This window comes from Petaurus breviceps, unplaced genomic scaffold (genome assembly GCF_028583685.1).
Source record: "Petaurus breviceps papuanus isolate PSGF00001 unplaced genomic scaffold, PetGlider_PUasm1.0 213, whole genome shotgun sequence".
Classification (NCBI taxonomy): domain Eukaryota; kingdom Metazoa; phylum Chordata; class Mammalia; order Diprotodontia; family Petauridae; genus Petaurus; species Petaurus breviceps.
Genome location: NW_027185860.1, coordinates 165347 through 189552, shown reverse-complemented (window position 1 = coordinate 189552; position 24206 = coordinate 165347). Strand labels below are relative to the sequence as shown.

At 37.7% G+C, this 24206-nt stretch overlaps 1 protein-coding gene across 6 annotated transcripts in view; it reads left to right on the top strand.

The window, feature by feature from the left end:
* Positions 1-24206, top strand: part of LOC138165581 (roundabout homolog 1-like) — a 957778-nt gene that overhangs the window by 863793 nt on the left and 69779 nt on the right. The window contains exon 1 of one of the 6 annotated variants that reach the window (XM_069093914.1): positions 21673-21907. The exons of 4 other annotated variants lie outside the window; for them this stretch is intronic. In XM_069093914.1, coding sequence (XP_068950015.1) covers positions 21853-21907 — 55 coding nt within the window. In that variant the 5' untranslated portion in view covers positions 21673-21852. Of the gene's footprint in view, positions 1-21672; positions 21908-22013; positions 22894-24206 lie in introns of those variants that run through there. One more of the 6 variants, XM_069093913.1, reaches the window with a different exon arrangement.

Below are 24206 nucleotides of genomic sequence, written 5' to 3'. Positions count from 1 at the left end.
GATAGATAGATAGGAGCATTTGTTAACCACTTAGTATGTTCTTGGCACTGTGCTAAGTACTAGGGATACAAATATAAGCAAGCATCCTTGCCCTCAAGAAGCTTACACTCTAATGGGGAAGATAACACATAAAAGGGAGCTGGATAGAGAAGGGAAATGATAACCCAGTGGAGGAGGGGACTGCGGCGAAATACATGGAGGCCTGAGCCCTGGCAACACAAAGTCAAAAGCTCACATAAAGCCGAGGAAGCCTGAGGTGGACCAATTTTCTGGGTGAAACAGAGATGGGCAAGTCAGGTCAACAAGAGTTTGTTAAACATGTATTACTTCAAAATAGGGATGATAAAATAGCCTATTTTCAGGTCAGGAAACATTTATTAAGCATCTACCATAAGCCTCACATTTGGCTAAGCACTAGGAATGTAAACAAAGGCAGAAAATAGTTGCTTCTCTCAAGAAGCTCACAGTCTAATGGAGGAGATGCTATGCAAATATCTACGTACAAAAAAAGATATGAGCAGAATAAATTAAAGGTAATCAAGAGAGGGGAGGGGTTGTTATTCATTCTTTGTGTTCGAAGAGAATCAAGGACACCACAGGTGGTCTTGACTTGTGCATGAAATTAGATGTAAGTGAGGCAGAGTTACACAGTCGTCAGCCTTCCTCTCTCTTCCTGAGGCATTGAATCCAGTGGCATCTTCAAGGCCTGATCAAGTGTGCATTAATTGCCTTCAGGACTGTTAGAACGAATTATTCTCATCAACCCATTCTGCCAGGGAAAGTCTTCACATGCTTGGGATAGACATCTCCTAACCCACCTATAGGTTTGGGGCCTATCCATTACCCTCAGCCTGATTTAGCCTATCTACTAAGACGGTTTACCAGAGTATGGCTGCTGTGAATGTTACAACTTTTTGGAGCCACAGGTAAGATTTGGGTGAATCTGGTGGACACCAAAGGTGGATGAGCAGCCCTAAAAAGATCTCAGCAAACCTTCACACCATAGGTGCTTATGGTCCTGAATATGCTCCAGAGGGAAGGCATTAGCATTAATTTGGAAGGGCTTCTTGCAAAAGGGGAAACCCTAACTGAGATGAAAGAAACCAGGGAAGTCAAAAGGTACAAAGATGAGGAGGTAGAATCCCAGGTGTGGTGACAGCAATTGAAAATGCCCTGAGTAGGAAGGTGGAGTGCCTTGCTCAAGAAAAAGCAATGTCACTGAATCACAGAGTACATGATTGTATGTAAAGGTTTGAGAGATAAAAAAAAAAAAAAATGGAAAAGTAGGAACAGACCAAGTTATAAAGGGCTGTAAAAGTCAAACAGAGCATTTTATATTTGATCCTGAACACTAGAGTTTACTGAAGGAGGTGGAGTCTAGGGATGGGGGGTGAGGGTGTTACATGGTCAGATCTACACTTTAGGAAAATCATTTTGAAAGCTAAGTAGAGGATGGCCAAGAAAAGGGAGAGACTCTGGGCGGGGAGACCAACCAGAAAGCTATTGTAATAGTTGAGGCATAAGGTGATGAGGGCTGGGCCCAGGGTGATGACAGAGTTAGAGGAGAGAAGGGAAAGTGTAGGAGAAATGCTGAGAAAGTCGAATTGACAAGATTCAGCAACAGATTAGATGGGAGTAGGGCGGGGTAAGAATGAGTGAAGAGTAGTGGTTGATGTATAGGTTGTGAGACTGGAGAACCTGGATAGTAATAGGGAAGTTAAGAAATTGGAAGGGAAAATAAGAGTTATGGAAATTCACTTGGTTTGACTTCTCTAACTTCAGTTCCCTTATTTGTGATATTAAAGCATATGGATTAATTAAGTGAAATAGGTTAAGTTCTTTCATCATCTAATAACACAGAATAATTAAAGGCAGGATATGGAAATAATGGATAAAATTGTATTTTATCTTTCATATGTGTGGATTATGAGAATGGATTTACAAAATTCGGTTGAAGCATACTAGACCTTGCCTCCTTGTAAACTGGGTTTGTAAATGTCATTTCCTGTCCTTCTAGAATGTAAGTTCCCTGGGAGTGATTCTTTCCTTTTTGTCTCCATATCACAAGAGCCGTAGCACAGTGCCTTGCACAAACTAGGAACTAAATACATTCATGAAAAAGCTTAAAATTTTAGAATGTTTCTTGCCTTATCAGTCCTATCTGAGCTTATATTGGCCAAATCCAAGACATGAAGGTCTGCAAATATTAACTTTCGAATATTTTTTGGGAAGTGCATATGTTTCAGCAGAGATAGTGGAGCAAATTATAAGATGCCATTTGGAGAAAGGATCTTTTTTTTTCAGTGCAGCCAGAGTGAAAAATATTTCCTTATGTTGATTATTGGAACCTATTTTGAGGATGCAATGGAAAGCAACTTCCCAGAGAATGAAAAGACTCTTTCAAAGAGCTTTGCTCAAATTTTTTGAGTTTTCCAAATTAATGTTTTAGAAAAGAAACAATCAAGATTAACTTGCATGGTAAAAAGTATTAAAAGAATTAAAATCCAGATCCAAAATATTATCAGACAAAACAAGATGACCTACTATTATTAACTTTGCTATTATACCAGTATGTTATAAAATATCACATAAAGCAGTATTAATTTTTAAAATTCACATATACCAAGAATAAGGTTAATTTTGAGAAATTTTTTTAAAATGAGTCATTAATCATAAAAGTAAACTATATGTAATGTTCCTTAGAGTACAATCATTGATATTTTCGTAAAAGAATTTATGCACTATACTGGTTGGTTTTTCTTTGGGGGGATAAGAATTGTCTATAAGGAACGTACTACAGAGAAAAAAGAATGTAAGAAATAAAGAAATTGTTTTTAATTTGTAATTATGTACTCTAAAGAATAATAAACTGTTATTTCAACCTTATTGTATATGTTAAAGAATTACCCTTTTGGCTTACTAACAAATACTTATTGTTGAAGAAATGAAATCTATCATAGTTGCACTGTTAAAACAAACAAACAAATAACATGCTCAAGTCTTATGAGCTACAATTACAAAACACTAAGTATGCCATGGTGAAATGTCCCCTGAATTATAAGATACTGTGATTCTTACATTCCTCTTTTACTGGCTTTTAATAAAACAGAAATTATTTTATTCAATTAAGTTGAATATTTAGGTTTGTATGTGTAATATTCCAGTTATTCATCAGCACAAATACTATAATAGATTATTTTTCTTTTTAAGCTTAGCATCAGTATTAATAAAGAGACTAAGAAATGCATATTGGAGATAGATATCATGTTTGCTATTGGATTTCTAGATATCATTTTATGCCATTATAATATATTTTCTAAGTGTTTTGATTCCTGCATCTACTTTTCGGATCTGTTCCATAGCTAAATAGCCACTGGGAAATCTATAATAATTAGTGTCTAACCAGTAGAGGGCATTATTTTCTGCTTAAACACACACACACACACACACACACACACACACACACACACACACACACACACCCCTATTTTCTATAGAAGGGACTTGAATCTTAATTGGAAAGAATCATAGAAATTGAATTTTATTGATATTCCACTGAAACAATAATTAAAGCTGTGGGATTTTTTTTTATGGTAGGGATATGTATTAATCATTAAAAATAGACCAGAAAATTGAAGTTATATTTGTGACAACCTAAACATACATTTCAGGATCAATCTGGAAGAAAAATGTGTAAATGACCAAGAAAAGAGATAAGGGGAAAATCTTGAGTTGGTAAGAAAGGAAAGAAATTACGTTCTCAGAAGACTTGTAAGAAATGTGTAAGGAAAATTTTGTGCTTATTAATTTTGAAATGAGTGGGGTAGGGGTTAATATTTTTATTTAGAGATAAGTAAACTTTTGTGATCATAACTTTTTCAGCTAATAATCATTAGCTCTACATAAAATATACTGACTAAAAATACCCAGGTGCAGTTTCAAGCCATATGTATTAAGTTTATTTTATTTAAATACTATAGTAATGTCTCATAATAGAATAGTGGTAAACTAGGATTTAGAACATTATATCAACAAAGTGTAAATTTTGTAAGGATCTACTAAACTGGACCTTTTTCCCCTCAATAAATTTATATAATTTATACAATTTATAGTTGGATGATCTCTTGTTGATGGCTATGAAATGATCCATCTAGTTAAACATAATTGACAAGTTAATTATCTATCATTTTCTTCCATTTATCATTGAGATTGATTTTTAGATACATTTTCTCATCATTTAAGAGAAGCTATGTTCTGAGAATATTAAACTAATATTTTCTAAGCTCTCATTAAGATATTCCTACAAATTTTTAGATATATCATTTAGACTGTAATTTTCTTTTGGTCTGGTAGATTCCATAGGATACAAATAGCTTCTCAAAGATGGATCACCAAAAGTTGATTTGGTATATGTCAAGTGCTCCATTAACAGATAATTGTCTTCTAAAAATCATTTTCAATTTATTTAGGTAGTATGTCTCATTTAGGTAGTTTTTATACATTTTGAATAATCCACTAGATGACACCTTAATACTCTTGCCTATATAGGCAATAAAGGCCTTTGATATTGACAAGTAAAACGTAAACCAAATTTTTTATATTTTGGAGATAGATAGCACTCTTTGTCCAAATAATAGCTAAAATAAGACATAATCTTTATGTAATAATATTTAATTTAACAAATTGTAATAATATATCTGATAGCATTTATTCAGAAACAAGTAAGCTTTTTCTCTATGTAAAGTGAACAACAAAAGTTATTTTGATCAGAATGGATATTGTATAATGTTTGGGGGTTTTAAATTAAATAGTCCTTAAGTTCATAGTGTTCCTGGGGATAAATAATGTGAATAAATCATAAGCAAGATGTCTTTTGTGTTTCTTGTTAGAAAAAATTTGCTATGATTTCCTATTAAAATCTGAAAAACCTAGTTTTACTCATCCTTTCCCTTAGCTCAATTATATTACTGCAATCTAGTATAACATTAAGTGATTCACAGAAAAAAAAATGCACTTAAATATTTGTTGGGGATTTGTGTGTGTGTGAACTAGTTTTATCCTATAAAACATTTCTTAATAATAATAACTTTAAATTATCTGTAATGTAATATTTGGGGAATTGTTTCCTTTTTACTGTTATATTTCACTTTTGGTAGTGTTCATCTGGCTAGGTCGTCCCTTTAAATCAGATAATTGTATATTAAGTGCCTACTATGTGCTAGGCATGCTTATATTATAGCACTTTCCTTAGTTTTCCTATACCTTTGCCTCCAAGAATACACAAATTATGATTTTACTTTGAAACTAACAATGCATCATTGCTGAAAAAGTATTTGCTTCAGAGAATTCAGTGACAATTCACTAGTTGTATATCACAAATAGTGTTATTTCAAAGTTAAATATAGAGAATGTTTTCATATAATTTAAATCATTTTAGGATAATGTTTATATTGAGGTAGTTCTCAGTTATACAGAGTATCCTAAAAATCTTAGGGCAGATCTCACACACACACACATACATACATATGTATATCTACACATAATACAAATTACACATATATTTCACAATATATTTAATGTGTATGTGTGTACATATGTGTTTACATATACATATATACAAACATATGTATATAATGACAAAAACTTATAGAATCTAAAATAGTGAGCAATCAAAAAAATAGCTTACATGAGATTTTGGATGTGTTTTCATACTTATTTTTCAATATGAATATATCATATTTTATGAGAATTCACTATGCTTCACCCAAATAATGAAGGTACCAAATAAATATCTGATTCAAGATAAGATACTGCCCTGGGGAAATTAACAGTGTCACCTATGGCCCAATAAAGCACGGCCTAAGCAGAGCTGCCCCATTCACACTTCCCTAGAGAAGAAGGACACAATTAAATGTTTCGGTGTAAACAGTCTTCCTTCTAGCTTCTATTAGATTTCTGGTCACAGGCAAAAGAAGAGAGAATGAGACCATCAACAAAGGGCTCTATTTAGGATGATCTGAGGTTTCCCTAGGTGAGCAAGAACTGTTAACATCTGCAAATATTAACATACTCATAGGTAAAATAAAATGATGAGAGCTGCCTAATAATATGGTTAAGTTCCAATCCTTAGCAGGAAAGAACAATTAGCAAATTAATGGAATGTGCTTACCTTTATACTTCTCTTTCTAAAGGTAAATTGTAAGGGAAACCTTAAGGTTTGATTACTGCCCTCAGTAAGTGAAACTGTTGTTAGAGCTTAGCTAAGTGAGAAATAGAAGACTTGTGAAGACTTGTGAAATTCAAGCTTACTTGTGAAATACAAACAGATTTTCCTTTATTAACCAGTCATAAACAAAGCAAAAGGCTTCCCTTGAACAAACAAATAGTAATCTTGAGGAAGCAGAAGTGTAAACTTAAGCATTCAGGCATTTTGTAATGGTTCTTCTCTGAGAACTTTGGTTTTCAGTTTTCCTATGCTGGCCCCAAAGCTATTTTAATAAAGCTTTGGATAATTATCAAAGCCTAAAAGTTCAATCCTTTCCTAATATAACATTTTATTTTATATTTTACTAGTTTAAAAAATCCTGGTTTATATATTGAAAAGCCAGGACCCCTAGAAAGGTTGTAGCATTTGTTTTTTAAAAGTTATTAGTATTAGTGCATATGTCCACATAAAAAAATGAATTTTATTCTATATTTGATGATATTAGTAGAAAGACTAATCATTTGAACTAATCTCTTGTAGTTTAATTTTACATCATAACATAAATAGTACTTTTTAAAAGAAATAATATTTATGATTTACTAAAATACATAGAATGTTCTTTTTAGTCAGGGTTTTAGTTATTGGTGAGGTTCTTTAGAAACTCCAAACAGTATCTGAATTACAAATATGATAGGTAGGGATAGATAAGATACTGCTACTTAATTCACTATTGAAATTCTAGCTTTTAATTGGAAAGTAGCAGCTTCACAATTTTATGTAGTGATAGGAAATTGAGAAGATAAGATTATATCAAAACAGTAAAGGCTTAGTTAGGGTAATGGTGACATAATTGGATGGGTTCTTTTGGAATGTGGCCAGAATACTGGGGAAGGGTGATTAAACCCTTGGGAAAATATATAATTATCCATGTTGTTAAGACAGTAGGTTTAGATTTTATGTCAACTTTCAGCAGCAGCTTGTTTTTCAACAAGAACTGTAGGATATTGGATATTTAAATCCAGAATAATCACTTCTAGTTTTGGAAGCCTAGTGCTTAATTAATTAGACCAGGTAACTATGAAACTCCAAAGGTCATATATAGCATTGTAGATGTGAATTAATATTATCTACAGGCTTTGTAGACATATATACATACTATATCTTTGATATTTGACATGCTATAAAATAAATGGCATAAATTTTCAGTATTGCTTATGTTATATAGTTTAAGCTATTTAAGAAGTTTGTAAACTTCTTTCAAAGTTAACATTTAACTTCCAATACAACATTTGTGACATTTTCCGTAATACAAAATAATCTCTACATGATCAAATTTGTTAGTATTGAAAAATGTTTTTACCTAAAGTATGATTTTTAAAGTAACATAATGAGATGTAACTCTTATAACTCAGGTAAAAGTATATCCAGAACAAAGCGAAAGATAGGATTGAATTAAATTCATGTAAAGAATTACAACATAATCCTATACATTTAATTCTTATAAACATTTCCTGAAAATATTTTTAAAAGGCAAATGTGAAACCAAAGGTAACAGGCAGTTTCATAAAACACATCTGTAGAATTAAACACAATACCAATTATTCATAAAATATTTATTGTGTCTTCACATTGTAGGCCTATAGAAAACCTTGACAGCTATGAAGCTGGGTATGATCACAACTTAAGTGATATTATATATATATTTATATATATTACACATATATGTGTGTATAAAATATATATAAAATAATTCATAGCTATACCTGGAAATTGGAAAGTAAGAGATAACTAATTCCGGTATTAAAATGAAAATGCTTTACTTCCCAATATCCTTTGTATGCCTTAATAAAATGAGACTATATTTTCTGAAGTACTTTAAGAAGTGTAGGATTTTAAAGAAATGCAATCATTCACAAATGTCCCAATATTACATAGCAAAGGTTTCTCATTTCAAATGTTAACTAAAATTTTATATTCTACACTTTTTTTTGGTACTTTGATATTTCTATGGATACGTGATCTCCTTCGTGTGATTATTCCAGTTGGACAGGCCAGAAACAGCGTGGTTTGATCATCCTAGCAAAGGAGATAGGATGAGGGATATGATGGTTTAATAACTGACTCTTCATGAAAAAATATTCATAACACACTTTTAAAGTAAATCTTCATTATTAACATTTTCTCTATCACTTTTTAAAATATAGAGTGGCAATCAACAAAACAATATATCAAGCCCTAATCTGTAGTGTTTGCTAGGTGTAAATATTGACATGGAAAATCTAACAATTGGCTCTACAAGCCTGTACAATTGGCTCCAGACTACCACTGGGTAGGACTATGATGACCTTTTGTTTCTCTGTTGGTGAATTTTCCTTAGTTTTGCTTTAAGGATATGGTTGAAGCTGTTGCTATTACATAAAGCTGACTTTGTAAATCTTGACAGCTAGGCTTTGGGTAGCCAAAGGTAAGAAGGTGAAGTATAATGGGCCAGGAAAATGGTGGCACTGAGATGAGTTAATCTCTACACTCCCACACTACCTCCTGCTGTTATTCTAAGAAGACCTGGGGCAGTTTGAATTAACTTTGCCCCCAAGTGGACTTATTTGGTACCTATATTTGAGGTCTTCGAATAAGGAGGTTGTAACAACAGCTTGGGGATTTTTGGAAGGAGCTCTTAAGACCCCAAGGAACTTCTTTGAGTATGGCTTTTAATTTCTGTGCTTATTGTTTGTTGTTCACTCTTGTTCAATTCTTTGTGACCCTATGGACCAACCATACCATAGCCTTCATGGGGTTTTCTCAGCAAAGATACTGGAGTGGTTTGCCATTTCTTTCTCCAGATCATTTTACAGATGAAGAAACTGAGGCAAATAGGATTAAGTGACTTGCCCACGGTCACAAATCTAGTGACTAAGACCAGATGAGTCTTCCTGATTCCAGGCCCAGCACTCTGACCCACCAAACTGCCTCTTCCACATACTGACTTAACTAAAGCATATGTTTAACCATGATACTCTACTACTCAGTAAATACCGGTGACTATTAGTTCTACAGTCAAATATGAAGTCTGAGGCTTTTAAATCTCTTCATGATTTGGTCCCTTCTTCTGTCTTCTTAGACTTCATTCCCTTCTATATGCTCAAGAATCCAGCCATATTGGCCTTACAGACGTCTCATCTCCTATCTCTATGTATTTGCATTGACTGTCCAATCTGGAATGCTCTTTCCTCATCTCTTCTTTCTAGAATCTGGCTTACATCAAGATCTGACTCAAATGCCAACCTTTCCTGGAGGCCTTTCCTAATCTTCCCTCTTCCCCCTAAGCTACTAAAACCTCCCTCTGCCAGGCTACCTTTTATTTACTCAATAAAATCGAAACATACTTCACTTATGTTAAAGGCAGCATCATGTAGAAGATAAAACTAGTCTTAGGGTCAGGAAGACCTGAATTAATTCCTGCCTTTGACACATACTGTCTATGTGATATTCAGTACATATGAATGATGAATTTAGAATGAATCTAAAATTGTTTAATTATCAAGTACTTAAGATATATAGGTATGAGACCTCTGAATAGCCTATGTCTTCAGTCTCTATCATTTCTTGATTCTATACTAAAATTTTCCAATATTTTTATTCCTGCCCTCTCATATGTCTTTCTTTGCACTGAATTATTTGTGTCAAGTTATATTTTGACTTGGTTCGGATGATCTTGTGAAGTTTATCATATAGTTTCTCTTCATTATCATGTCATTATTTAAGTTGAAACTATACTTACAGTAGTCTGTTTGATTAGACTTATTATGAAGATTGGAAATTTAGATAAACCATAATATTTTACTTTAATTAACTTAACTGGTTCTGTCCCCGGGTTCATTCTTAAAGCCTTTCCAACTTGATAGAACCTGCAAAAACATGATCTATGATCACAGCCTTTAAGAACACAGTGTTACCTCCATATTTAGAGAAAGACTTTTGTGAAGGCATTTTCTTATGCTCACTCCTAAATGATACTAAATTAAAAAAAAAAAAGAAATGCGACAATCTAAGAATTGAACTGCATTGACTCAATTTACTTAATGATAGTAGCATTCCTAAAATAGTAATATTCCTAAGTTGTTAAAATTCCTTTCTTAGGCAGGCTCAAAATGAAGGGAAAAGTGTATTGGATTTCAAATTTAAAACATACTTGGACTCTAATTCCATCTTTAGCTATATGACCTCTGACAATTTACCGTCTCTTTGGACATCAATTGCTTTACATCTGAAATGTTACACTGAATGAGATACATGAGACAAAGTAAGACATTTGCTTATTTGTCAAATGTTAAAGTTTACTACAAATTTGGAAAATTATTCCCGCTACCAACAGACAGATTTCTTAAGAAATTAGTGCCTTAAAAATTTTTTTAATTAAAAAAAGAAATTATTGCCTTATTAATTGAAATGCATATGAGGTTGTCAATATTTGCTACCTTGTAAAAATAGTACAATTCTAGTAGCCTCTTGAATTATGTTGAAATATTTAACCCCAAATTTAATTGAAAGGTATGGTAGCTGTGAGGAGAATGTTTTAGAGTAGGGAAGACAAGTGAAGACCAGACAGTCCAAGTTAAAGCTGATGAGTGCTGAAACCAGGGTAGTACCTGAGACAACAGAGAGAAGAGGGCATATACGAGAAATATGAATGTATAAATGACAGGATTTGACAGTTGACTGGGTATGTGTGGTGAAGAAAATGAAGAGTTAGGATGGCACTAAGGTTGTGACTAAGAAGGGGGTAGTGCCTTTCGTAGTATGAAAATTCAGAAAAGGAAGGTTAGGGGGAGAGGAAAGATTATGAATTCTGTTTTATAAATGTTGAGTTTGAGATGCCTATGAAACATCTGGTTCAAAATGTCCGGTAGGCAGGTGGTGATGCAAGATTGAAGCTAAAGAAATAAATGTGGAAATCATCTGCATAGGGATCATAATTAATCCATAGGAGTTTATAAAATTACCAAGTAAGATAGTCTAGAGAGAAAAGAGACAAAAGCCTAGCTAGGACAGAGCCTTGGGAGACACCTATAGCTAATTGGTCTAAAATTGATGAAAATCCACCAAAAGAGAGTAGAAAGAGAACCAAGAGAGAGGAATACCACATAAATTAAGAGAGGAGAAAGTATTCAGGAGGAGGAGGTGATCAACAGTTTCGAATGCTGACAAGAGGGCAAGAAGGGGAACTGAGGAAAAGGACATTTGATACAGCATCTAGAGGACTAACACCAAGAGTCATAGTGACTTCATAATTAATTGTAGAATGCCACAGTATGATTCCAGTAATAGACTGCATATGCTTTCAAAGGATAAGCCTTTCTAAGAATTGAGCGCTTCTTCACTAGTTGATGATCAATTCTTTGGCTATGGTAACCTGTGAACAAAAGCTACATAAGATTGGCAGGCATGGATGATTGTGGAACAACACAGATCCTATGGGGCTTAAGGCAGCTGGGGAGTTTACCATTGTAGCACCAACATTATATTCACAGTGCCCATGGCAACTGTAAATATGCCAGCATAGTTCTCAATCGAAAACTATAACAGTCTCTTCATCTAGAAGACAGAAGCAAAACATTTATTCAGGCACCAGAACCCCAAATCCCAACACCAGGAAACAGAATCCATCATAGCAGAGTAGAAGTTAATACAAAAATTAACACAGAAGTCAACACCGCAGAGAGCCACACCATCCTTTAGCCTTGCCACAAACCAACACTTACAAGCCTAGCTGTCTCCCTGGGTGCGTCTTTTCCTCCCTCCAGTTCTAACTGCTCTGATTTCCAGCTTCCAGCAAACTTCTCCCACCGCAGGTTCCATGTGATTACATTCAGTCTATTAGGGGGCAGCGAAAATCTTTGAAGCAGGAAGGTCTTTCAAATTTCCTTAGGGTTATTAAGGCATAGGAAAGATCTTCAAATTCCCATTACCATTACAACCATCTCCCTCTAAAGGGGTCCTTAGTTCTGAACTAGGCTCAAGTCTTAGAGGGGAGGGTATCTTGACCCCTAAAGAGGAAGATCAGGTTTTTTTTTTTTTAACTCTTGAACTTTCTGTCTCTTCACATTTTCACCCTGTACTTTTCTGCTGGGCTACTTATAAAATCTTTAAGATTTAGTTTGTCTAGTTTATTCTGGACTCCCAGTACAGATTCTGGAGACACTGTAAGGGCACTGATAAGAACTCCAAATGTTCTACATTTTTTTTTAAATTTGAAAGATCTATTTTTGGTCAAGGGAGGGAAGTGAGGAAGACACAGATGTTCCACTCCCCCACCCCCAAACAGATATTTCCAAGGGATTCCCTCTTAGGGACTTAACTGGAACTATTCTTTTCTAGTTCACCACTGGAATGTTCCACTTCCAAGTTATTTTGCTCGTTTATACAAGACCCTCAAGGCATGACTTTCTCCAGCCAATCTCTATATGTTTCCTGTGTCGCATAATTCCCTTTCATACAACGCCTTGATTTACTCTCCTCTCCTCCTTGTCCACCCCAAGCCTTTTGCTCTATTAACTAGATTGCTTACACTTAGTTCAATGTTTTTGATTGATTCAATAGAGTTGTCTAGTCCTAGTTTATAGTTCTGTGATGAAGGTACGGATATGGAACTCCTGCCTTATACTTAGTACACAAAATATTCACAAAAACATATTGATAAAGTCATATACATGAAGCAGACAGAGGCTTTTAACTACTAATATATTGTCCTTGGAGGTTAATATTTAAGAACATTAAACCATGAATTGCTTAGTGGGACTTAGTGAACATTTCTTCTTGACTTTCCAAACAACTCCTTTAATGACCATGTCTTCTCATAAATCAGGCTGAAAGTTCTGTTCACACTTCTGCCAACGGTAGGCTTCTCCAAGAAACAATATAGTGGCTGTAGGAGGCATCTCCTGGGTTGTAGTTGGCACCATGAGCGAACCAAAAGTGTCTGTACTTTGGATCTCATGAGGTCACCTTCAAGACTAGCAAGAACCATTCAGCTTTAATATTTGGTTGTGTGTGCTCAGACAAAGAAGCACAATGAAGAAGAGGCATCCTTAACCTTGAAAGCCTGACTGAGACTTACCTGAGGCTCTATCAGCCACATTTTCACAGTTATCATTATTGCTGGGGTGGGGAAAAGCACTACTCCCACCCTATATGGCCTAGATAGGTAGATAAAAAATTTATTTCTTTTAAAAAATATTTATTTATTTTTAGTCCTGAACATTTAGTTCCATAAGTTTTCATTTTTTCCTCCTTCCTTCCTCCCCAAGACCAGCCTACAATCTGATATAGGCTTTATATGTACATTCCTATTAAACACATTTTCATGTTAGTCGTGTTGTATAGAAGAATTATAATGAATGGGAGAAACCATGAGAAAGAAAAAATAAAACAAAATAAAGAAGAAAATAGTCTGCTTCACTCTGCATTCAAGCTCCATAGTTCTTTCTCTGGATATGGATGGTATTTTCCATTGTGAGTCCTTTGGAAATGTTTTAGGTCCTTGGATTGCCGAGAAGGGATAAGTCTGTCAAGGACTGTGACTGTTACTGTGTACAATGTTCTCCTTGTTCTGTTCACTTCAGTTAGCATCAGTTCATATAAATCTTTCCAGGCTTTTCTGGAGCCTGCCTGTTCATCATTTCTTATAGCACAATAGTATTCCATTACATTCATATACCACAACTTATTCAGTCATTTCCCAATTGAGGGGAATCCCCTCAATTTCTAGTTCTTGGCCACCACAAAGAAAACTGTTATAAATATTTTTGTATATGTGGGTCCTTTTCCAAATTTTATGATCTCTTTGGGATATAGCCATAGAGACAATATTGCTGAGTCCAAGGGTCTGCACAGTTTTATAGCCCTTTGGCCATAGTTCTAAATCATTCTCCAGAATGATTTAGATCAGCTCACAGCTCCACCAACAATGAATTAGTGTTCCAACTTTCCTACATCTTTTCTAATATTTATAATTTTCCTGTTTTGTCATGTTAGCCAACCTGATAGGTGTGTGGTACCTCAGAGTTGTTTCGATTTGCATCTCTCTAATCAATAGTGATTTAGAGCATTTTTTTCATATGATCATAGACAGCTTTCATTTCTTCCTTCTGAAAACTGCCTGTTCATATCTTTTGACCATTTATCAATTGTGGAGTGACTTATATTCTTGTAAATTTGGCTCAGTTCTCTATATATTTTAGAAATGAAGCCTTTATCAGAGACACTAGTTGTAAAAATTGTTTCCCAGTTTTCTACTTCCTTCCTAATCTTGGTTGCATTGGCTTTGTGCAAAAATTTTTCAATTTAATGTAATCAAAATTATTCATTTTGCATTTCATAATGTTCTCCATCTCTTGTTTGGTCATAAATTCCTCCATTCTTCATAAATCTGACAGATAAACTATTCCTTGCTCCCCTAGTATCAGCCTTTTTATCTAAATCGTGTACCCATTTGGACATTATTTCAGTATACGGTGTCAGATGTTGGTCTATGCCCAGTTTCTGTCACACTGTTTTCCATTTTTCCCAGCAGTTTTTCTCAAATAATGAGTTCTTATCCAGAAGCTGAAATCTTTGGATTTATCAAGTAATAGATTGCTATAATCAGATAAAATATTTATTAAGCAATTTTATTGTTAGGAACTATGCTAAATACTGGGAAAATAAATACAAATAAAAGGCAAGACAATCTGTGCCATCGAAGAAGCTTATATACTAATGGGAGGAGGGCACATAAAGAAGAGCCTAAAATTGGGATCGGGGGAGAGAGAAGAAATCACTTACATGAGGGCAGGTACGGAAAGAGTCTGGGTAGTCATGGACTGTACCACATTTGTAATAATCATGGTTGATGTAGATGTTTCCTCAAATGGAGGTTTGGAGATGAACTCATGGGAAGTCCTAGAGAGGAGAAGAGTCTCAAGTCACATGATCAGGATAGTGGAGGAAGATGAATGAGAGAGCACAAGCTGACTCTCCTTTTAAATGGCCTTTTCTCTACATGCTGCTGCCATTGTGGGTGGAGGACACCTGGTACTTTTTGTGTCATCTCTAAGCATCAAGCATCAAGTGGCTAGCTAGGGCACAGGTATTCTGCTGTAACTGACTCAGTGTTGGAGGGGGATGTTAGCGGGATGTGTATTACCTGTTTACTCCCAGTATCGTTGCATTCTGCACTGTTTGAGGGGATGCTTTCACCTTTACGAGGTCACAAAGCCACTGGAGCACACCATAGGCTCTTGCCAAGGGTCTAGATTGTATAATGAAGTGAAGAAACTAGAAGAAACAGCTTTCTCTACTCCTTTTGTTCACATTAGTACAGCTGGGAGGGCCTTGATAAGAGAGTATAAATGCAGTGCTTTAAGATTTGCAAAGCACTTTGCAAATATCTCATTTTATCCCCACAACTGTGGAGGCAGATGATATTGCTATCCCAATTTTACAGTTGAGGAAATTTAGGTAAACAGAGATTAAGTGACTTGCCTAAGATCATACAGTTAGTAAGGATCTGAGACTGGATTTGAAATCAGCTTTTTCTGACTCAATTTCCAACATGCTATCCTAGCTGCCTCCTTAATTAAGTGAGGATTAGTTCCCCAGAAACTCTATTCTTCCTGCTAGATTACATAAATCCCTGTCAAAACAACTCAGAGAAAACAAAATACTTTGTGGCATTTAAGAACAGATAAGGATAGATAAAAAGAAAATTTCCTATGAGGAAGGAAAAAAGAAAGGGAAGTAAAAGTATTTAGTAAGTCACTGCTAAGTGCTAGACCCTGTGCTAAATGTTTACAAATATTATCTCATTTTATTCCCAAAACAACCCTGGGAGGGAGGTGCCATTATTACTCCCATATTACAGCTGAAGAAACTCAGGCAGACAGAGGTTAAGTGACTTGCTCAGGATCACACAGCTAGTAAATGTCAGAGGCTGGATTTGAACTCAGGTCTTCATGACTCCAGGCCCAGCCTTATATCCAATGCTGCTTCTAAGGGTGTGGCTAGATATTTTAATAACTGTGATTCTTCCTCTGCTCCAAACTCAAGGATCTCTTTCTCCTCTGAATTTCTGCAGCACTTTAAATCTTCATTATATTTCATGTAATTTGATTATATACTGTCATTCGTTGCTCTAGTCATTTCAAGCTAATCAGTCTGGTCTTTCTAAGTAAACTGTAAGATTCTTGGAACTGTACTCTTCTGCTATGTAGTATGAGTGCCTTGCATAGCAGTGGACATATAGTAGTTGTGCAGTAAATATTAAATTGTCCATATGTCCCATTATCTACTGTCTGCAATATGCAGAGTACAAAAATAGTTATTTTTTCTTTCATTCTGATAAATACGTGAGAATTGCTTAGGGGTTTGTTTTACTTTGTATTGGAATAATTCTGTTACACACCTGTCTGTGTGTCTGCTAACAGAATGACTTACGTCAAGCATTCCAGAAAATTTAGCCTCCATGCTACAGCTCAGGTTGGCTCCAGCTCAGGGGAATAAAAGGAGATAGAAAATTTATCAGAAAAATGTCTTTGATCTAAGATTAATAAGGAAAATACGTAAGAAGAACATCTATTCTTTAACAATAGTGAATAGATGTGGTATTTGATAAGGATATTTTTCCTTATCAAAAGGAGAAAAGCAAGCTGTTGATAATTATATAAAAATGTTTTAAATCAGTTATAGTAAGAGAATACTCATTGAAATAACTCTGAGGTTCTACCTCAGAGGCATTAATTTGGCAAAGATGACAAAAAAAGGAAAATGTTATTCCGTCTCCTCCTGTCTACTGACTGCTTCCCAACTGCCTATAAATATTCCCAAGTCCCTTCCATACTTAAAAATTCTTACTTCATCCAGTGACTCCCACTAGCTACTATCACATACATCTTTCCTCCCTTTCATAGCTAAATTCCTTAGGAAGGTGGTCTGCAATAGATGCCCCTCTCAACCTCTTTTTAACTCTCTAAAGTGTGACTTCATGCAACTGAAACTGTTCTTTTCAAAGTTACCAATGATCTCTTAATTGCCAAATTGCTTTTTCTTAGTTTTCTTCCTTGTTGGACTCTGCAGCTCTCAACACCATGATCATTCTCTGTTCCTTGATACTCTCTTTTCCCTAGGTTTAATGAGACAGCAGCCCTCTCTTGCTTCTACTTGCCATATGACTCCTTTACTGGACCTTCATCCAGGTCATGTCCATTAACGGTGGGTGTCCCCCAAAGCTCTTTCTTGGTGTTTCTTTTCTTCTCCTATATTATTTCTCTTGTTGATCTTATCTGCTCCTATAGAATAAATTATCTCCATTATTCTCATTTATATTTATCTAGCCCGAACCTCTTTCCAGATTTTTCAGACTCATAGCTCATATCATATGGTTATTGGACATATTGAATTGCAAGTGACATAGGTAGCTTAAATTCAACATATTTAAAACAGAATTCGCTATCTTTTCCCCCAAACTTTTTCCTCTTTCTAACCTTCTTAATGCTGTTGATAGCATCACCATCTACTCAGTCACCCAAGCTTACCACATAGATGTTATTCTTGACTCCTTTTTCTCTCTTACTCACCATATCCAGTTAGTTTTCAATCCTGTCAATTTTATCTTTTTAGTATCTCTCATATACATTCGCTTCTCCAGTACATTACTTTGGTGTAAGAACTCATTCCCTCATGCCTGGACCACTGCAATGGCCTTGTGGATGGTTTCTCTGCCTCAGGTCTCTCCCCACTTTAACCCATCCTTCACTGTTATCAAATTGATCTTCCTAAAGCACAGGTTTGTCCATGTCACTACGATAACCCTATTCAATAAACTCAAGGGATTCCCTCTTACAATAAGGATTCAATATACAGTTCTGTATTTGGCTTTTAAAGTCTTTTTATAGCCTCATTGCTTTTTCCCTTTCCAGTCTTCTTATACCTTGCTCCTCGAAATGACTAGAACATATTCACGATTCAGCAACATTAGCCTCCCTGTTTTTCCTCAAACAAGACATTCTATCTCCCTCCTAGTGCATGTTCACAGGCTGTCCTCCATGCTCTCTTCCTCCTCGTTTCCGCATATTGACTTTCTTGCCTTCTTTCAAATCTCAGCGAGAGCCTCATTTTTGTAAGAAAACTTTATTAGTCCTCCTTGTTCTTTGGGCCTTCCCTGTGAAACGTTATCCAATTTATCCTGTATGTATTTTCTTTGTAATTAGTTGTTTGTATGTTGTCTCTCCCATTAAACCTTAAGTTCTTTGAGAGCAGGTAGCATTTTTTTTTTTTTGCCTTTTTTGTATCTTCAGTGCTTAGCACAGTGCCTGGCTCACAACAGGTGCTTAATAAATGCTTGTTGACTTGACTTTTTGGAGGTGATATGGGAGAACCTGCGGACAATTCAACTAATGTGCTATTTGTTGGTAGATCTGTGAAGTGTTCTCACTATTCTGGAAAGCAATTTATAACTATATCCCAAAAGTCATTAAACTTTTCCTACCCTTTAAACTAGCAATACCACTATTAAGCATATAACTCAAAGAGATCAAAGAAAGAAAGAAGCCATATGTTCAAAAATATTTATAGTAACACTTTCATTTTAGCAAATGACTTGAAACTAAGGAGGGAATGCCCATCAATTGTGAAATGTGTTTGTTTTATATCACGTTCATAATTGTGGTATATGACTGCAATGAAATATTATTGTACCATAAGAAATGATCAAAGGGATGGACTTGAAGAAATCTAGGAAGACTGGTGCAGAGTAAAAGCAGAATCAGGAGAATTGTTTTCCTTATGTATAAAATTAAAGTATTGAGCTGACGTTCTCTGAGGTTCCTTCTAGTCCATGATCCTGTAGTCACAGAGGACTGAAGATGAAGCTTATTTTCTAACTCTTCACAGGAAGGTGATGGACTAGAGGTTCAGAATGATATATGTATTTTTCAGACATGGGCAACATATGCATTTGTTTTGCTTGACTACTACGTTTATTTATTATAAGGGAAGATTAAAGAAAAATTTGGGGGAGGAAAATTGGGAGAGAGGTACAAGAGATAGTGATGCCCTTCCCTGTAAAAAAGAGCAAAGAATATAAACAAAGGATATTTTAAAATGTACAAATGTGAACAGAAGTAAGTTCACTGGGAAACACAGACAAGTGGGCCAGTTTTGGAATTAATGTGTTTGACATACTCTTATCAGAGTTCCTAATATGTTGTCAAACCAGAACATTCCTTCTTTCCTTTTTCTCTTCAGCCTTCTTAGTAATCTTAGAAGGCTCTGTTTTTGTCTCTTTTATGGACTTTTATACTGTATTTTGATATGTTTACTTGCTTTATCCTCCCTATTAGATTTGTAGATCCTGAAGGGAACTTAGCAATCTTATTCATCATCTTCATATCTCCTGAAGCCTAGCATAGTACCTTTTACATAGTAAGTAAGTGTTTGATGAACTGAATTTGCTGAATTTAATTTGCTTGAAGCCTGTGTTAGAGGAATATACACCAACAAGCTTAGAGTTCAGCAGCAAAAATACAATGATTGCCTGATTCACCTATCTCTAGAAATACATCGAAAATGTCATAAAGATGATCTCTTGATTGTCCATCTCATTTCCCAATCAAGCCAAAGAAGATACATTAGCATGGAAGGGTCAAAGAAAGAACATGGAAGCAGTTAAGATGAAGTAGTTTAGCAAAGACTAGGCTTTGCTCTTTCTAAGTGTGTTGGCCTTGGCTCCGGGGCCTAGGGATTCTTACTGCTTAGGAGTGAAATCTTCAAAGAAGTGATTTCACTTGGATTCTCTAACTGGGACAAAGAAAGACATCAGGAATAAAGTGCAGTTTACCTGTTTATTTCCAACAACAACTGTGCCCAAAGGCTAAGTGGAAATGGAACATTTGGGGAGGTATTAATCCTCTGGAGATTAGGAGACCCACTTTGAGGTAATCATGCTAAATGACACCTTCCCTTATTTTCTGTTTTAAAGGTACTATCCTTTATCAAGGGAAAGTTTGAGACCTTAGAAAATGCACTTAGCTGGTATAGGGATTTAAGGATTTGAGTATTCCTTCCCCTGGCTTTTTCATAGTAAACTCATTGCTAGAAATGATCCTTTCCTTGGTTTGTTTCTCTGTCATCTATTACTAAGTTCAGCTTAATTGAACATTTTATCAGAGGCAAAACAGACGCTTCTCCTCATTCTCATTTAATAAAGTCCAATTCAAGGACTTTTGTTCCCAGTATTTACAGCATATTTTGGTCTTCAGTTCTGGAAGAAAATTTCTTTAGGGGTTTTCAATCCTTATCTCCAGGTTGTTTACTGAATTTTAGTGAGTTTGCTTAGGATCAATGACCTCTATGACTTTTCGACTTTTTTTCTTTAAACTTCTGGAGGATAGAAGCTGTAAACCAGGTTTTTTGGCTGTGTGTGTGTGTGTGTGTGTGTGTGTGTGTGAGTGTGAGTGTGTGTGAGTGAGTGTGTGAGTGTGAGTGTGTGTGTGTGAGTGTGTGTGTGAGTGTGTGAGTGTGTGAATATCTGAATGAATTTCATCCTCAGGACTCTGCCAAATGAATCGTTACATCACACTAGCATTTGTGCAGTTTGTCTTCCCTCTCATTTCTCCTCCACGCCTCTCCCACACCTGCACCCCCATAATTAAAAGCCAAACAAAGCCACCGTCAAGGCACACTCTGAAGGCTCAAACTCGGACCACAAGTCCGGGATGTTTTCCTGGTTCCCTCTGCTTCAGGGCCCCTCTAAGCTCGGGCCCCAGGCGGCCCAAGCAGGACTTGTCTCTTTGCCGAGGACTCTAGTCGCAATAAGAGCTTGGCGGGTGCTCCAGGGAGGCTCCAAAGCCCCCCCGTTCTGCCGCCACAAGGCTGGGTGCGCTCGCGGGTCGCCCCTTCCCGAGGGGGCGGAGGGGGGCGGGGCCGCGCGTGGGAGCGGCCCGGAGGAGGGGAAGCGGGCGCAGGGAGGGCTTTCTGGGGTCTTCGGCTGGGAGCTTCCATCTCGGAGGAGGCGCGGGGGGCGCTCGCGTCCGCCTGGACTTCCCGAGCCGGGGCAGGGCTCCTGGCCCCCCGAGCGCTGGAGCCGCTGGAACTTAACGCACCCCACACCGGGAGAGCCCGGGCCGCGGCGCAGAAGCGAGTCCCGGCGGCGCCTTTAAGCCGGCAGGGGAGGGGGCCCGCTCGCTCCGCCGCCCGCACAGTCGGGGAAGCCCGCAGAGCGCCCGGAGAAAGTTGGGAGAGCATCCTTCTCCCGGCCCGGGCTCGCATCGTCGGGGAGCCGCGGACCTTTGGGGGGGGGGCGATGGTGCGGCCGGGGGCGTAGCGGGGGCGCGCGTGTCTCCGCTGACCTGCGGCCGGCTGCACCCCCCAAGTGATGGGGCGCCAGGGAGGAGGCTGCCGCCGTCCGCGCCCCGCCGCCCTCGCCCCAGCAGCCTAGGGGGAGCCGCCGCCGAGCCGGGAAGTCTCGGGCGCAGCCGGCCCCGGGCTTCGGACAGCTCCTGCAGCTTCCCCCGCGTGGCTTCTATTCAGCCTTTGTGCGCGCGGACCCGCGGATCGGGGGGCACCGTTCTGCCCCCTCTTGGCATGAGACTGCTTGCAGAGGCCACCCGAGGACAATGATCGCTGAGCCTGCTCCCTTTTACCTCTTCGGGTTGATATGTCTCTGTTCAGGTAACCCCTCTCCTCTCGGCCCCCGCTCCCCGCCCCGCGCCCTCCAAGAGCCCCGGAGCTGGCCGGAGTCTGCGGAACCCGGGGGGCTGCTGATCACGCCCGCCCGGCGCCCCCGCACTCAGTCCGGTGCCAGCCCTTGGCACGGAGGAGAGGGGCTGCTGGCCGCCGCGGGGGGCCCGACCCCCATCCTCCCGGGCGGGCGCAGCCGGAGGCCTTCTTAGTCATTGTTGTGTGTAGCCCAAGTCTGACTACAGCCCGGTCCGGAAGGGGCTGCGGGGCATCCCTCCTGCCCGCGGCGGCCGCTCTCCGTGCCTGGGCTTGGGGCTGCCCCAGTGAAAGAAGGGGCTCTCCTTGGGCTCGGGGAGACTTTTCTGCAGCCACACTACTCTGCGTGTGAGACGCGTTAACATTGAGGGGACGGTTCTAGGGTTCTCTGGTGGCGCATTTCCCTGTGCCCTCTGACCCAGAGAAACTGGGGGGAAGGGGGTGAATTCAGCGCCCTCAATCCCCCCTTCCCCTCCCCCCACTCCATTGACTCTGGTATTAATCAGAAGTTTAAGGTTTCCCCCTTCAAGTCTTTTTTTGGGGGGGGGGAGGAGGCAAGAACATGTTGTATACAGAAAATACGCCCCAGGGGATCTTCACAGTTGTTGGTGGAGCTTCCAGTGGTATCTTTAACCTCAGCCACAAACTTTGTATAGTTAACACAGGATTTTGAGGTTTGGTTGCAGCTTTTTTTGCCCTTGACCATCCTTTGTGTTCTAATCAGTGATTTTACTTCAGCAAAAGAATTGCTGCGAAATCAGAAGAGAGTTTCCTACTGTTAAAAATCATCTAGTTGACTGCAAGGAAATCCCAACACTTTGAGAAATGTTTACTTATCAGAGGTTGCATGAATGGAGAGAAGTTAAAGGAGAGCTGCTTTGGCCAGTTGTCTCTTAGAAATGATTTGGGGTGGTCACCTGGACGGGTAAATGGATTAAAATGTAAGTGAGCTCTTTGCTTAATCTTTACCCACCTCCATTTTACCTTTTCTACGGAGTCCATATTTTAGGAGTTTGCTAGTCTGGGTGTTTGAATAGGTTTATTTCCACCACCCTCCAGGCCTGCCTTTCCTTGAACAAATATGCCTATCAAAAGCATCAAGATCTGATCTCTCTATTTGCCCCAGTCTCTTAGAAGCTCCTCAGTTTAATTTATAGACCCAGATTGCTTTAAGATTATTTTTGATTCACCTTTTCTGTTAAAGTTTATTCAAGTGTTTCAAGTGAAGTGTCAGTGTGATAAATGAATTGAAGGGGAGATTACTGAAGATAGGGGGATTAATGGTCATTAGTTACTGTTTCAGGTGAGTTTGCAAGTGTTGGGGCAACTTATCAGGCCTGTAGATTAAAGATAAACTCACACTAATAGAGTATGGCTGTTAGTGAATTCTGTAGTTTCGTATATTTTGAGGTTCAGATTTTGGATATGATTGTGATAGTATAGAATTTCCACATTATTTATAACAGAATAATAACTTTTTTTTTTATTAATTTCCAATTTAATTTTCAAGTAAATCTCTTGAACATTTTTTTTTAAAGCTTTCCCCCACCATACATGCTATCTCATTCTCTTGTCTTTCTGTAGGCTAGGGGTATCTTTGCAAAGTGTTCCTTCTTTGCATTTCATATGCAGCTTTTCATCCATTCATCTCTCTCCCTCTCCCTCCTTCCCTTCCTCAATCCCTCTCCCCTCCCCCTCATTTACCTATCTGAGGGCCCTCACATTGCAAAATCAGAAAGTGTCTGGTCTTTGGAGACTAATTTAATTCGCTGAACTGGTGTGATTTCATAGGAGTTCATCAAAGCAAATGTTGATATGAATAAAATTTCTGGGAACTCCAGAGAAGTGAGTAAAAGTTGGGTGTGTCCAAAACACCTGGTCAGTGAATGAATAGAAGTTTGGAAAGATTGTGTTTCATTCCTAACCCTAAGCAGGAGATCACAAGTCTGTCACTTGTTAATACAATGTCTTTAAGGGAAATTTGGTAAGCTTACATAAATCAAAATGTATTGAGGGAGGTTGTACTTTTATAACAAGATGAAGCCTGCAAAAACACTATTGGTCTTTTATTTTTCTTTCACAGTCTTCCATAAGAGTCCTTAGCCAGTTTATAAACTGTTTTGTAGTAGTTGATAGTATGTTAATATCTTGCTGAATGCCAAGTGGAGTATTGTGTTTAAAAGGGTGTGTTTCCTTTTTTTCTTCTTTGTTTTTGGCCTTCTGTTTATTAATATAGTGCTGAAGCATAGAGTAT